The following is a 16,438-nucleotide window of genomic DNA, read 5'->3' on the forward strand; positions in this document are numbered from 1 at the left end:
CACTTTACAGTACCTTAAAGGAACTTCAAAATGGTGTTAAGGAGCAATTAATGTGTAATAAAGTGACACTTTATGATAAAGGATCAATATTTATCCATATACCTGACTGAAAACTTGTATCAGACTTACGTCAAGAATACTGGAATGCGTAGCCATTCCCTTCTCCAGGGGATCTTCGTGACTCAGGGATCGAACCTGGGTCTCCATCATGTAAATGACAAAAACCTACCCAGAATCGACTGATTTCTCCTTTCCTGCAGATGCAGCTAACATATGAAATGTGCCAGATTTTGCCAACTAAAAGAATTTTCAGAAGGTAAAACTAGCAATATTAGAAAATGACTTTTAAGATAAACCATATAGCTTCCTTAATGTGAAACAGAAATCTCACCCAGAATAAACAGGAACTTCAAGCCAGAACAATAAAAATGTTGCAAACCAAATAACCATTCTTTACACTTAAAATATTGACCTGAGGATATAACTGTATTCTACTTTTGCATCTATACAAAGATTCAATTCATCTGCAGACCCACAATGATTATACTAAAAATAATCCCAAAGTGGTCTGTAGACTGCTCTGGCAGGGTCTGCTTTAATTTGAAGTAACAACTTCCCAGTCACATACAGAAAAGATCTCAGGACAAATATTTTAAATCTATCAAAGAACTCAGTTGTAAAAAGTCTTATTATTGTACTACCTTTTTTAGGATACCACCAATTTTTGATGAGATACACATCAAAGACATTTACGACATTTACTATGGAAAGACATTTACTATGGAAAGAATCAGGTATGCCTGGCCTAAACACAATGCATACACTGTCTCACTATGTGTATATATATATATGGTGTGTGTCTTGTGTATAAGACACACTTTGTGTCTCTGGACATGAGCCCTTTAACACCAATACCTTCACCCATAAAATGGGGAAAATATCCATGGAAGTCATTCCCAGTATTACTGGATAGATATTAGCACTTTGTAAAGAAAATACCAATGCAAATTAAAAGCATTAAGCATTCTTATTCATTTTCTGTGCTTTTAATAACAAAAGCTCACAGAAGTGACAAATTCAAAAACAGCAATAGCAGTAGCCTTTTCTAGCTATCTAACAGCTTAGAAATGATTTGAGAGCTTTTTGCTATTCAACAGATATCCATTCACAGAGCTCTGGAAAAGTAAGTAATCTTTGAGAATAAGACTCCTCTTCTTAGCAATAAAACCTCAACTTCCTAAGCCAATATATAATAATCCTAAAGGAAAATATTTATCTCTTCTTTATCTTTTAAAGTTAAAGCTTAGTTCTAACCATTTTCAATAAAATTCTCTTTCCATATTCCATACCAGAAATGGCAGTTCCTTAAAACCCAAGTTTTACACCACAGTTCAAAAGCAGCAATTTTTCGGTGTTCAGCTTTCAAAAAAAAAAAAACCCCAAGTTTTAAACACTTGCTTTTCTGCCCAGAAAACAGTTATTATGTTTCTACATTGTCAGTAAGACAGAAGATATCCTGGTGTAGAACATTTATTTATTTATTCCATGGAACACTCAAAGTTTAGATCAGTGGGAATTATAATCAAAGAATTGTACATTTTCTTCCCACATATATCGCTTTGTATTAGGAAATGACATTGTGATCCATTTCACTACAATATTACAAAATATTTACAAGAAAATATTAAAAATAACAAACATGAAAGGCAAGATGGGGGTGAAATAAACTGGTTTTTCCAGAAATCTCTACTCCAGTGCCCACAGCACACAATAAGAGAGCTAAAACAAATAACAAAGTTCCCCTTGATCACAAGTTGCCAAGGAATTGGAGTAGGGGAAGAAATCTGATGAAAATGGTGGTATGAAAAGGGATGGATGTTATTAGCAGCACTGCTTCAATAACCAATTTATGTTGAATGAAATACCCTCTCTTTTATATGCAGTAAATTCTGAACAAGGCTAAACTTTAAGATATTCCTTGAAATGAAATTAAAAATACCCTGACAATGAAAGCAACTCTTCCACCTAAGCTGAGTAAGAGCCTCTTTCAACATGAACCACTGATGTGAACAGAAGCCTGATCTAGCATCCAAAGCTGTCACAGCAGCCCTTCCATCTCTTTCATGAAAGCCTCATAGACATCGTCCTTAGTCTGCACCGACACGGGAACAGATGGGCCAGATTTGGGTGCTGTTTTGGCAAGAGGCACAGCAGAATCATCCTCAGACTTTCTCTGGGGAGCAGCAGCAGCCCCTTTATTCTCCCGACGCACCCGCAGTGCGGTCGGCACGAATCGTGTGATCTCTGCCTTGGGATTAGTGATCTGTGGCTTGGCACTGATGGTTGCCGTGGCTTTCTTCTCGATGGTGGCTGCGCTTGTGTCATCCGCCTTGGGTCGCTGGATCAAGTTGGGGGGAGCACTTAGAACCCCCGGGTTGGGTAAGGGAGCTGGTGGGAAGAGCCCTGGTGGGGCAGGTCCAAGAGGAGGCACCAGAGGTGGGCGCATCATGCCAGGACGAGGTGGAGGGATACCTAGACAAAGGAGAACACAATAATGTAACTACTATTAAGGACTTTACAAACACAGGCTGACAATTTCTTGAAATGGACAATTTGTAGAAAATAAATCATACTGCCTGCTATCTGAAACTCAGGAATATATTTTGATAGTAAAGAATACTTTTTTGTAAAACAGTATTCACTTTCCATCTGTATCCCAATTCTTACGTTTTCCTCCTCTCTTAATAATGTACTACTTTAAACTATAAAGTAAAAGTAACAATACCACCTGTTTTCAAATATGATCTAAGATGGCCAAATCTGTAATTTGACAACCTAAGATTCTATTCCATCTGTACAGTGCAAATGCTATCAAACCATGGTTGGGATTTGATTCCCATGCATTATTTACTGATTTACACAATATTCCTCCCCCTTAAAATGTAGCTGAATGGACAAGAAATACAATTTTAATGCTGGAATGAGAAAATCTGACTAATCATAAAATGTCACCATTACTGGAAAAGAATTCATGTCTTACTAATGGTGCGGACATACCATTACCATTCACCAGGAAGTGCAGATTAATTTTCTCCAAATATCCCCTTTCAGACTGAGAATAAAGTATCAAATTTTCTCAACCTAGGACACTATTGCTTATACACATTCATAATTATTCCATATACCACTGAGAGAGAAAAAAATGTCCAAGAACAAGCTGAGGAGCTTAAAAGGAGACCTTTACATTAAAATGAGACAATCAATGTAGTAAACCAGAAATATAGCTGCCACAGATAAGATCAAAGGAAATTTGCCTATCTAACCTTGACCCTGGGTAGAGAGAATGGAAGAAAAAAAACTTCCCCTTGTGACTGTAAGGTAAAAGTTGATACCCATGCAGATGTATAGAATGACTTCACAACTCTAAGTGCAGTCCTAAAAAAAAAATCTGAAATGAACAATTTAATCCGAAGTGTTCTCTGGCAAGGAAAAGTCCTCTCTGTGACAGCAGCCAATTCAAATACCACTGGGAAGAACTTAACTTCTACCTAGGCCAAAACAATTTAAAAACACCATTTTAAGATACCGCTTGATTTTAGGATACTGAAATGTGAAAATGTCTTAGGACAAAAGAAATATATAGTAGACAGAAAGCAAAGCTTCACCTGGAGGTGCAGGGGGAGGTAGCCGTGGCGGGGGTCCCCGAGGAGGAGGGCCAGGAGGCAGACCTGGGGGTGGGCCAGGAGGAGGGCCAGGGGGTCGACCGGGTGGTGGGCCGGGAGGTAAAAGGCGGGGCAGAGGCCCTCGGAGTCCTGGCATTCCAGGCGGTCTCAGGAACGGAGGAGCTCCTGAAATGAGAAAAGTGCATAGTTAACATCAAACAAATATATCTGAAGTAGTAATTGTGGCGTAAGATAACTGAGATGTGGTTTCACTTTAACTTAACATCAGATAACTTCGAAATTTATTATGGTCCATTTCTCTTTATTTCACAGTCCTAACATAAAACATTTTAAACCACAGCTCTGCTGGGCTAGAGATACACAAAGATGACATGTCTTAAATGGCTCCAACATAAGCTGAAAATGCAGTATGAAAAGCATGGTGCTTTAAGGATTCTCTGAAACTCATTAAGATATACAAAGACCACTGAGAATATCATAGGATAGGTAATTTTGCTTTGCACTAGTCAGAGAATGAACTCAACTGAAGACTTAACTGGCAGATTATTGGACTAAAAATCATAATTGGCCAGTAAGTTTTACATGTTGTTTCAAACTGTAAATTTACTTATTATACTTTTAAGTTGAAGACCCGATTAATACTGATGACTTCAGCCTCTAACTATACAGATTACACTAACATCCAGTAACTCCCAACCAAAGAAGGATATGCAGTAGCATCTACTGTGCCCTAGTCATGTTCACAACCAACCAAGAACTGGGTCAAGTCAGCATACTAAAGAGTAATTCTAAACAAACCCTCAGTTACATACTCCAGTTTCCACCTGCTAAACTGCTAATATCAGAACTGATAAACTCTGAAAAAGAAGAGCTCTGGAGAAAGAGACAGCTGTCACAAGTTCTATGACTTGCAAACAGTGTTGCTATGAATGAGCAAGTTGTGTTTATCCTTGGAGAATCTTGGTTTCTTAGAAAATTACACTAACAGGAAACCAGAACTCATTACTACTAATGATGTCTACTTTCTGGAATAACTTCACTGTAACCACATTAAGGCTTATTTATTTATAGCATGTAAGTACTTACCTGGAGGTGGTCCAGGAGGAAGGCCTGTAGGTGGTCCAGGTGGCCGTAAAGGTGGAGCAGGTGGCGGTCCAAGCGGAGGTGGTCCTGGCATGGGGGGTGCTTGTATCTGAGATGGAGGAACAGACTGTGGAGGGGCTTGCTGCTGGGAAGCTGCAGACGTGCCATCAGAGAGAGATTCCTCCTTATGCTGCTTCTGTGATTGCTTTTCTGCTTCAGAATCATCCGAATCTTCATCATCGTCCTCTGAAAATTCCTCGACTTCGCGTCCCTCCTCAGGGATTTCCTGACCTGAAAGAAATTTGAAATCAGACAAATGGAGCAGATTCATATTTTACAGCCTATGAAATAGCGATGCCTGTAACACATGCTCAATAAATGCTTTCTTAAAACTAACAACCAGTCTGCTTCAATAGAATACTCAGATATGCCAAGAATATAGTAGCTTTCTTCTCATTCATACTAGGGCAGCAGAGTGCAAAGAGTCCAAGTTTTAGAACAAGACAGACCTGGACTTAAATGCCAGTCCAACTACTTACTGGCTGGCTAACTCTGGGCAGCTTATCTCAGTGTCTCCAAACCTTGACTTTTGAAAAACAAGAATTTATTACTTGATTGCTAAGATATTAAATAGAAAAATGTATGTAAAGCAACTGGCAGGAGGAAATACCAATCACTGTTCTTTCCATGACTCACCTGCCATTCGAAGCATCATGGCTTGGAGAGGAGTCAGCTCCTTCATGTTCTTCTTCTTCTTCTTCCTAGATTTTCCAGGCATATCTGCAAACCGTACACTCAGACCTAAAGGATCAGAGAAGGGAAAGGATCAACAAAATTCAGTATATGTTTACTATAAACAAATACTCTAAACACTAGCTATAACTGCTTCCCACTACTTGGCAAAAAGACAGAGCTATATTAAAGATAGTAAATCAAATGCCCACTGGTGGTAAATACATGTTACAGTGATTTTAAAGTTGAAAGTGAAAGTGTTAAGTCACTCAGTTGTGTCCAACTCTTTGAGACCCCATGGACTGTAGCCCACCAGGCTCCTCTGTCCATGGCATTCTCCAGACCAGAATAATGGAGTGGGTTGCCATTTCCTTCTCCAGGGGATCTTCCCAACCCTGGGAATGAACCCAGGTCTCCTGCATTGTAGGAAGATTCTTTACCAACTGAGCCACTACTACTAAAAACTTTATGCCAATATAACTGAACATGCAGATTCAAGTAATTGATAATTTTCTAGAAAAATGTTACTTACAACTGGCCAAAGGAGTGACAAGATCAGAACATAGAAATTAAAATGGTAGTCAAAGATCAAGTTCCTCAAAGGCACCTGGCCCAATAACTTTACAAGGAAATTCAGCCAAATGTTAAGTTACAGCAATTTCCTATAAAAGGGTACAGGAAAAGATGGAGTGCTATCCAGAACTTGAAGCTAGCATAACCCACACACCAAAACAAACTGCTGGCCAACATAAAACATAAGCAAATTGAATTCAACAGTGTTTTAAAAGAAAATAACTTCATGAACATGTAGGGCTGGTCCCAGAAATAAAAAAATGATTTAACATTAGAAAAGCCATGAATGTAATTCATTACAATAAACAGCTTAAAGAAAGAAAAATCATTAACAATATCCCAAGAGATGATTAAAAAGTATTTATAATAAAACCTCTTAGCAAACTTAGACTAGAAGGGAACTCCTTAACCTGACAAAGGCTTTCTACCAGACACCTGAAGATGCTAAATGGTGTAGTACTAGGAACGTTCTTATTCTTAGATGGTAAACATTTACAGGAGGATAGAAGTTCTATGTAGGCAGGCTTTAGTTTTGTTTACTCTGCATCCTTAGTGTCTAGAAAAATGCGTTGTACATAGTAAAAACTCAATTATTAGCTAAATGTCAACTCATAGTTAGGATAACCATTTCCAACACATGTGCATCAATGAATATATTAATATTCGTATTCATCATCATTCAATAGATAAAAAAACCAGTTGGTCCAAAAAGAGGAAAATGAGGCAAATGACCACAGGGAACTGCTGTGGCTCTAGTGACTTTCTGCTTTTCAGTACCACTTCTTACCTAAGTGTCCTCTACCATTTTTCACTACCAGTTCTATCTACCTCTTTAAACTAGCTTTCTGGTTTGCAACCATGATTTAAGGAATATCTGGAGAAAATTTTATCATTATCAATACTAATATTACTAATATATAAATACTAATATATAATATTACTAATATATAAATACTACTGAAGACTGCAAATCAATTACAAAAGAAGCTCCAAGGCTACTGGAATATGACAGATGGTACATCTTATAAAATTTCCTTAATGAATGACATAGCTACTTTCTGAAAGTACATGTAGCTCAGTCTGAATTCATAATAAACAGGTAACATACATTATAAGTATGACGTTTCCATTAAATCAAGACTCCTCACAGGTGTACCTTTATTTTAACTATGGTTCTTGTTTACTTAAGATTGCATGAACATAGAATTATATAAAGGACTTCAAACATAGATATGTAAATAGACTCATTAAATAACAATCAGGTGAATATGGTTTTCTTCCTACACATAACCATGATAGGATATCCTTATGCTTTTTCCCCAAAAGTGGACTTTACTATGTAGACTTTTTTTAAAAATCACATACACAGCTCAATTTTTTCCTCTCACAAATATCCACCAAGTACTTACTGTGTGTCAACAGCGTTGAGACTCTGGAGCTATAAAGATGAATAGAGCACTGATCCTCCTTTCAAGGCACTCACAATTACTTTCATGGATCCATTAATAAATCAAGACCTTCAGCTCGTGTGCTTTTTATTGCTTATACCATGAAACTTTCACCTTCACATACCTGATTTCTTTTCTTCATTGTTTTCTCTCTCAGTGTCATCACGGTGCACGAACTCATCCCCTTCACTTTCTCCATCTGATCTGTCACTGTCGCTGTCATCAGTACTGTCGTCATGCTTATCCTGGTCCATGTCTTCAGGATAGCCATCATCTTCACTGGTGCTAGAAACATCATCGTCATGACCCCGCTGAGCTGGAAAGGGAGGAGGGAGCCAGGATCAAGTTATACAGCTGGATCCTAAATGGTACCCCCAAATACAGAAAGCCAGGCTATTTGACTCAGAATAACTTGATTAAATTTTTTTTCTGTATGAACTCAGCTATTCATATAGTCTGACAATATTTCCACTTGACAACAGTTTTAAATTCTCCTTTTTTATAATGTAAGATTTTTTTAAAGCTTCAAAATTGAAAACAAATTCTACTCAGAAAGCTATATAAAGATATGCACATACACAATTATTGTAACTGTACATAAGGATGCTCTAGTCGAATGAAAATAAAGCTAAATGGGAAACAAGTACACAAGTTACCCAATTTTTAAGGTACTGATGGTAAGAGAGTGGTGTCTTCAAGGAAAGTCTAATTTAAAATAAAACAGACATTTCTATATTTCCTTATGCATGCTGTTTTCCTGAGTAGATCTATGATTTATCCATCTGTTGGTATGTACAGGGTAGCCTCATTTATTTCCCAAATTCTGAGGGTGGTGAACAAGATGTTATACAGCTAAATTAAAAGTGACAGTAGAAAGGTTCTAAGAGCAAAAGGAATAGTCACTCCTTACCAAGTTCAGGACTATATAACATGTCTTCATCTCGCCTACGAGTGGGAAGATCTAGGGCAAAGCCCACTTTGCGGCCATACATTTGTAAGACTTGAGGAGGAGGTGGGCCAGGGGGAGGACCTGGAGGTTTCCTGCCAGGGGGCAAACGTGGAACGCCATGTCCAAGAAGAGGAAGTATAGAAACTGCCCGAGTTGGAGGTCTGTAAAGAAAATTTACAGTGATCACATTACCAGTAATGAGATATACACTTCCTCTTCTAAACAGTTTTTAAAGGAGCTCTCAGGTCCTATCTAACCAAAGGAGAACTGCTTACATCCCCACTGTCCTTTACTTTCCACTGCAATACTTTTCGCACAGGACAGTCAAGAGGTGCTTTTACTATATGCTATTTGGCTCTGTTACCACCTCCTTACCCATAGGCTGAGGTCTTCTTAAGGATGGAGGGTGGCTGGGCCCCAGGAAGTGGAATGTCCTGGATCAAGATGTTGGAAGGAGCATGCGGCATATCTGGCAGAGGAATACTCTCCACTTCCACATGCTGGGCATTCTGAAAGAGAGAGTCTTCTGGTCAGTAAGAGTAATCCCCCAACTTAACACCACAAACTCTACATCAGCTGTTTCATTACCTGGATTTGCTTTCCACCTAACATTAAGTATCATGAGAAACAAAGATGGAAAGCCAAGTCAAAATTTTAAGATTGTCAGTAAGTTGAAACTTCAGGATGGTATGTATTCAGTGGTAGCACTTGGACTCTAAAATTAGCCTGCTGCTGTTGAATGTCTGTCACAAACAAGCTGTATGACAAAGTAAGTAACCTTAGCTTCCTTATCTGTAAAATGGGACCCATGCTACCTACTTTACCAAATTAAATCATTTTTTAAAAACATTTTTATCTTGAGGCAAAATTTACAATGAAATGTATAAATTCAGTGAATTTTGACAAATGCATATCTCATACTCCCTCCCAATCAATCCTTAACACTATCCCAAGGCTACTACTGATACAAATTTCTTCCTCCATAAATTAGTTTTGCCTGGTCTAGAATTTCATATAAATGGAATCACAACCATGAAGAAAGGATAGTATGTTTTTGAGATTTAGCCATTAAAATTTTTACCTCATGTTTTTTGGATTATTAGCTGATCATTCCTTTTTATTACTGAGCAGCATTTAATTTTATGAAAATGTAACAGTTTATCCATTATCTTATTAATGGGTAGCTGGGCTGTTTCCACTCTAGCTATTACCGTAGTGGCAGGTAGATTAAGTTCTCTTGTATAAACACATAGGTTTAGATTTGCTGGCTAATGGGGTAAATATATGTTTAGTCTGACAAGAGGAGGAGGTTCAACATCATGGAGTCTCCCATTATCAACTTTAAGAGTAAGTCTAACTATAAAATTTTAGTTTAGCTCTCAAAAGAAACATGATTACCTTGACAGCATCAAAATATTGGCTAAGTTGAGCCCTCTTCTGTTCATATTCTACTTCCAGCTTTCTCAATTCTTTGTAAATATCTGGATTCTCTTTCTCATAGAGTCGTAGAATACGTTCAAATGTTTCACGTAGCTTTTTACGCTTGTCTTTCAGCACTTTCTCATTTAACTGTGGCTGCTGCACTGGGTTAAACTCTGAGAGGAAAAAAAGCAGATTATGACATTAAACACAAACTGTCACTTCAACAGATGACATCATTTATTAAAAATACACTTATATGTTAAAACGTTTCAAAAAGAGATTTAGACACCAGATATATTCTTGTCAAAAAAGAACTGCACAGTTTATTGAAATTTCATCCCTTTAAGATGGCTATTAATTTTACTTCCTTTCCTAAGAAATGTCACCTAATTGACTTTATTATCATTGTAATAAAAATAAATTTTCATTCCTTTATGCTAACAACCTGACACAGCTATTAGTATATCAACAACTATAGGCCTGGGCTTACATACTACACTGGGTCTGTCATTTAATTCTGAAATCCTGTGCACTTAAAACTCTCTGATCTTCAGCTTCTTCTGGAACATGGGGACATCAACTACTTCACAATCAAGCAGATATAAACTGGTATCTGGCTCACCACTCAACTATTATTTTTATATCAGTTAGTGTCCCTTGTTGAGCTATTTAAACCTTTCCCTTCCAGTGTGTTCAACGTGGAGCTTAATTTCATGTCTCCAAGAAGGACCAAAAGGGACTGGATTTAGCAAAGGACTCCCAGGTCTGCCTGGTCAACCATACCTGCCTCCCTCCATCTCCCTTGCCAGTGACTGACTCAGAGATCAACTGGCACATGAGCCATATTGGGACCATATCTTTCTCTGAGACTTTAAATACGGGAGAGAAGCTCTCACAAGTAGGAATGAAATAAACCTAGAGCTGTCTATGGCGTCATCTCTCAACCATCACTAATTCCACCACATATTCCACCTTCTATCCAAGAAATTCACTGGTTGGATAGAATTTCTTATATCTAAGAAATTCACTAGGTCAGACAGATGGACAGTCTTGCTCAAAATATTTGGGTTTTTGAGGCCCATTTCCCTCCAGGATTTCCCAATTATAGGAGTCAAGGAATACTTTATATAGAGTTTTATAAATTATAATAGAGCTCTGATGACTAGTGTTCCTTCCTCCTTTTTCTTAAAGATTCACAAGCTTACTTATTGTCTTTCTTAAATCTTATTAACACTTTGATGATATATTCAAAATCAGAAGTATGGTCTCAAACCACACTATTCCTAGTGTGATTCATGAAAGTGCCAAGTGTTTAACTTTAAATCACAGCTGCGCCCATTCCAAACACTGTAACCTTGAGAAAGGTAATGTCTCTGTGCCTAAGCTTCCTCAACTGTAAAGGAGGGACAATACACCCACCCAAAAGAGCTGTCATGAAAGTGAAGACCAAATGAAAATGTGAGGAAAAAAAAGAGAACCAACCCTGGCATGTAACAAGATAAGATCTAAATAAACCTAAGTTATTAATACACAATTTGGGGTCATTTAATAGGTAAATATCCTGACATGCCAGGGAAAGCAACTGTCCCTACCAGTATTTAGACTAGAGGCAACAAGTGGAATCAGTTATAGCTGAACTGGGAGAGATGTGAGATGATGCAGTCTGAACCAAAACTCTTGCCCAGGCTGGCTTCAGTATGTCACATTATTTGAGAAAGCTTTTAATACAACAACCCCACATAACTGGGTTTTTTTGGACCTCTACTTAATCCATCACTGAGAAGTTTCACTGCAGCTCTTTCACTACCTGTTTTTTGGGGCAAATCACGAAACCTGTATGGAAACCTTTGTAAACAAAATTTGTAAAGATTCTTTCAATATGGAATTGAAAAAAAAATGCAGGGACAGAAGGCAGAATTGGCAAAAACCTGACAGCTGAAAACTATGGAGTTAATTAGACTATTTTTGGATGTTGAAAGCTACTAAAAAATAGGAAAATTAAAAACCCCATGTTCCCAAGTTAACAGAATGGGTTGAATATGGAATCCATTTTGTGACTCGTCCTCTGTATTATTTATAACTACCTAAAGTCACTTTACGTCATTCTGGACTCCTACTTTTAATTAATTGTAATCTGTTAAAAATACTTCCAAAGACTTTTTTCCTTTCATACCTGTAAGTATAAAATATATAAATAAGGAAATAAGGGTTAAATAAATATGTTATACAATCTTTGGGACTTGGTAAAACTGCATTCTATTTTGTAGAGGTTTTTTAACCTAAAGGAACTTCTCTGTGAATTAGAATAGAACTTCCAGTGGCAGCATCACAGATGATTCTCAAGCAACTCAGATACAAGAAAAGACAACATGCAGCTATTTCAAATGGATTCCAGTAATGAAAAAGAAGTGATACTGAAGATGCACGTGATGAGACTAGATAAAATTATCCTATATAATGCAAAAAGGGAAGAAATTCTAATACGATATTTTTTTAAACGTGATTTTAAGTATTTGATTTCTTCTATGTCCTTACTAAATAGTCATTTATCTATGGATCGTCTATTGGAAAAGAGGGGCAACAGACACATTCATGGTGGCCCAATATTGAGATTTACATGGTAGCTGCCAACATTGAAACCTAAAACAAAAAAAGCCCAAGGTGATTTCAAAAAGCAGACTTAGTCTTCTCTTAAAAAAATGAACTGGCCAAACTGGGCTTTTGTTATCTCATAAAGAACAATTAGCTAAAGCTAAATAACGGCTTCCCTTATTCTAGATGAGATTTCAGGTTGGTAACAGCCCTTCACTCCATTTTGTTTTTCTAACACTAAAACTAAATTCAAGCACCATGTGCTGTCATGTTTTTTTCTGTAATTCTTGTATCTGTTCTGCTTCACTCATTAACTGCCTATCTCTATGTATCAGACTATTATCTCTGCTATAAAATCTATCCCTTTACAAAATCTTACCCATTTCATCCAATTTTTCCATGTCCCGGATAATTTGTTTGGGATCCTTCATCTTTAAAACTGCAGCTCGTACCATCATGCGCTGTTTTTTGTTCTTAAAAAAAAAAAAAAGATAAAAGAGCACAATTTGCAGAAGCTGAATACTCCTGAGTTTTCATGTCAATGTGTCTCAAAAATCCATTTAAACTGAAGTTGAACTTCTTGGTTTCTGATCATTTGTTTCAACCACCAGAAACAGGAGTAGTATAATTTTTTTATTCCCCCAGATGTTTCCAATGTAGACAAAAAGATGTGTTTTGCAAAATTTAATGCTAGCAATGAAACAAGAATGAACAGTTGAAAACTACTGAAAAACTAGGTTCTCTCACTGTGTTAAGGCATGATACTAAAATGTAAATCCTTTTTTATTCTGGGGACATTTTTCCACAAATTTAACAAATCATCATCAGGAAAATTTAGTGTCACATTTACTTCCATTCACTAATTTAGTAGCTTCCAACAAAGCAGTTAAATGGCAAGAGAAGCATTTTTTAAAAGTATTTCTTTAAGTCACTGAGAATGGTAATCAAATAAAAAATGTTATAATAATTCATCATGAGCTTATCTACAAACTTAGTTCAGTCTCCCAGTACTGTGGCTTAGTAAATCTTATGAGAAGCATAAATCTTTTCTGCCAAATAACTGGAAATGTTTCTAAATCCACTCATCTCCAATAAGAGGTGTCAAATTACACTTATGTCTAACAGGATGCTTCTGGAATCATACCTTCTTTAATTCTCTTTTCCGAGCTTCTTTTCCTTAAGAGAGGGAGAGAACATAAAACTTAAAGCCTTGAACATTAGCATTTTCTCCAATTTAATACAGGTAATTTTTTACTGTCAGAGGTTGCTCTGTGTGCTGTAGGATATTTAACACCATTCCTTGCCTCCACTAGATACCAATAGCACCCTTCTAATTACGGCAATCAAAACCGCCTCAAGACATTTTTAAGTTACTTAAAAAAATAACTATGAACCTGAAAAAATGCCATTAAGTACTAAAAAGGCACTTACAAAACAATTTGTTAAAAATGTCACATACAAAAAAGAAGGCTTTAAACTAATTCTACTTTGCAAGTCCATCAAATTAGAAATATGGGTACTATCTTTTGTTGCATGTTTAAAGTTTTAATCATGTGCCCACTAGAACACTAGATAACTTTAATTACAAATACTACAGATCTTATAATTAAGAAAATAATAAAATAGATTCCCTGAAGCAATTTTTACCATCCCTCTTCTTCATCATTCTACATTAATGAACACTTACTGGCTTGGTCTGTAGGGTTCATAAATTTTCCACTTTTGGTGGATGATGTGGATCTCCGCCCCATGTTGACAAGTTGTTTGATTTACTTGCTTGTTTACAAAATAAAACCTAAAACCTGCAAAGACAAAAAGGCTTATTTTTCCTTAATTTACAAAATTTCTTCCTTTTTATATTTATAAAATTTTCTTCCTGACCATCTCTGAAAAGAAACTTCTATTATTAAGACCTTGTTCTTTCCCTAGTTTTAACTTAATGCCCAGGAAAAACAGCTTCAACTTCTCCAACCACAAAAAATTAGATTCCTATTATTTATAAAGGTAACAATGAGTATGAAGATTACTACAAGATTACTACTATCATTAACTCATCAATTAACTTTCTTTTATGGATCACAGCACTGACCCATCAATTGGAAAAAATCAATCATCAAAGAATGTTTCAGCAATATGACACACACTATGTACACGAGAGAGTCATTTGTTCTTTCCTTATATTCTCCCTTTATTTATATGCAGGGTGAAACAGGAGTAAAAGGGAAATGGGGGTAATGATCTGGGCTCAAGGACAAATAGCTCATCCTTGTCTTTCTCCATGGTTTCTTGGCATGTATTCTCACCACCTCTAAGACGGTAAAAACTCACAATTTAAGCCTATTTAATAATTCAGATTTAGTTCCAATTCAGATATAATTCTTGACTCTTAAACAGAAGCTTAAAAACATAAAACCACAGATAGTCAAAATATTATATGAGCTTGTATAAACATCAACATTAAGATACAAATTTTTCTTACTAATGTCTAACTTGACTCCCGACTCCTAATTTTTGAGGTAACTGAAAGGGGTAATTGTATATGAGGGACAATATTTTGTAACTGAAAACTTTAATTGACCTGAGAAATTATTATGGGTTCCCCAGGAGGCGCAGTGGTAAAGAGCGAGCCTGCCAGTGCAGGAGATGCAAGAGACTTGGGTTCGATCCCTGGGTCAGGCAGATCACCAGAGGCGGTGATGGCAACCCACCCCAGTATTACTGCCTGAAAAGCCACCGGGACTGAGGAGCCTGGCGGGCTACAGTCCGTGGGGTCGCAAAGAGCTGGACAAGACTGAGCCCACACGCAGGGAAGACACTATCACAATCACCTCTTCCAGTTATTCCAAATGGATGACAACTTTCTGATACTTTGCTCTTTCCAATAAGAAAGAGTAATACATTTCCTTCCCTTTGAAAGCAGACACTTTTAAAGGGAGGGAAAGGGCAGATCATGAGGTAGATTTTTTTAAGCAGACCATAGAATTATACCTTCCCTTCACGAAGGTTTTGTCAGGCAAGTTTATTAGTTAATGTGTCTTTCATAAAGTGTCCAATTGCCTTGATTTCTGCTAAATGCTTCAAAGCTGTTCCAGTCGCAACTAATTTACCCTGTCAAGGGTTTGCTTCTCAGAAAAACTGGAATTGGGGAAGAAAGGAAGCGGAAACAAGCAAAATTAGCACAAATAAAAGCACTCACATCTTTGATGGCCTGTATCTTTTTTGCTTCCCTCTCTCAATTACCCTCAGGCTCTTTTTTTTTTTTTAAACCCTCTTCTTCCACAAATGAAACCTAGGATAGTTACAGAGGACACTGGAGCCTTAGTCTGCACTAACTACTTGTCTTGTCTAAAACCTGAGGAGATGGGTAAATCGGGTCACGAATCGTTTAGGGTAACTCTCAACAGTCAAAAAGGCTCCCAAGGGACAGAACCCAAGTCCAGCAAAGAAGCCAACAGCATTTGCAACCGCCGAAACCATAGCGACGGTTGACCCCCGACTCGAGGTAGCAGCAAACCTAAGGCAACCAACCGGTCAGCGTCAGGAGGCGGCGCTGACCGACCCAGGCGAAGACAGCCGCTTAACCGCTGGAGGCAGCGCCGCCCCAAGAGACCCCCTAGTCCGCGATCGGGGAGACCCATCGCGGAGAACAAGAGCGGGACTAAGGGGCCTGGCGTTCCCGAGGCAACCGCGCGGGCCCCGGGAAGGGACGGGAAAGGTGAAGTAACGGAGCGGAACCATCCGCACACTCACGCTTCTGCTGGGCTCCTGGGGCTGTGAGAAGCGGGGAGGGGACGACTCTCGGCCCGTTTCACTTGGTAAGGGCCTTCACCTCTGCTTTTCGGTCAACCACCCAACCACCGCCATCTTGAAACCTCGCGCCCCTCCGCCATCCCTACGTCACTTCCCGGCCGGAGATCTCCGCGTTTCTTCGCCCTGGAACCATAGAGAGTAACCGA

General features: G+C 37.9%; 1 protein-coding gene across 2 annotated transcripts; it reads right to left on the reverse strand.

Moving 5' to 3' along the window:
- Positions 1–1,516: 1,516 nt before the first annotated feature.
- WBP11 (WW domain binding protein 11) lies at positions 1,517–16,393 on the reverse strand. Of its 2 annotated transcripts, XM_040235243.1 has the most exons (13): positions 16,233–16,393; positions 15,471–15,617; positions 14,170–14,284; positions 13,627–13,658; positions 12,862–12,955; positions 9,867–10,063; positions 8,844–8,977; positions 8,430–8,629; positions 7,644–7,835; positions 5,463–5,567; positions 4,770–5,057; positions 3,666–3,848; positions 1,517–2,532 (listed from the first exon to the last, which is right to left on the reverse strand). In XM_040235243.1, exons 3-13 carry the CDS (start codon positions 14,231–14,233, stop codon positions 2,099–2,101), a joined length of 1,923 nt encoding a protein of 640 aa, XP_040091177.1. In that variant the 5' UTR covers positions 14,234–14,284; positions 15,471–15,617; positions 16,233–16,393; the 3' UTR covers positions 1,517–2,098. The 2 variants fall into 2 exon arrangements, with proteins under 2 accessions (XP_040091177.1, XP_040091176.1); XM_040235242.1 differs by lacking the exon at positions 15,471–15,617.
- Between the last annotated feature and the right edge of the window lie 45 nt (positions 16,394–16,438).

This window comes from Oryx dammah, unplaced genomic scaffold (assembly GCF_014754425.2).
Source record: "Oryx dammah isolate SB20612 unplaced genomic scaffold, SCBI_Odam_1.1 HiC_scaffold_29, whole genome shotgun sequence".
Classification (NCBI taxonomy): domain Eukaryota; kingdom Metazoa; phylum Chordata; class Mammalia; order Artiodactyla; family Bovidae; genus Oryx; species Oryx dammah.

Coding starts and splice junctions, on each gene's coding strand:
- WBP11 (XM_040235242.1), bottom strand. CDS start 14,233: ATGGGGCGGAGATCCACATCATCCACCAAAAGTGGAAAATTTATGAAC. Junction 10,064..12,861: donor GGAAAAATTGGATGAAATGG/GTAAGATTTTGT, acceptor TTTTCCTCTCAG/AGTTTAACCCAGTGCAGCAG. Junction 7,836..8,429: donor GTTATATAGTCCTGAACTTG/GTAAGGAGTGAC, acceptor CTCCCTTTCCAG/CTCAGCGGGGTCATGACGAT.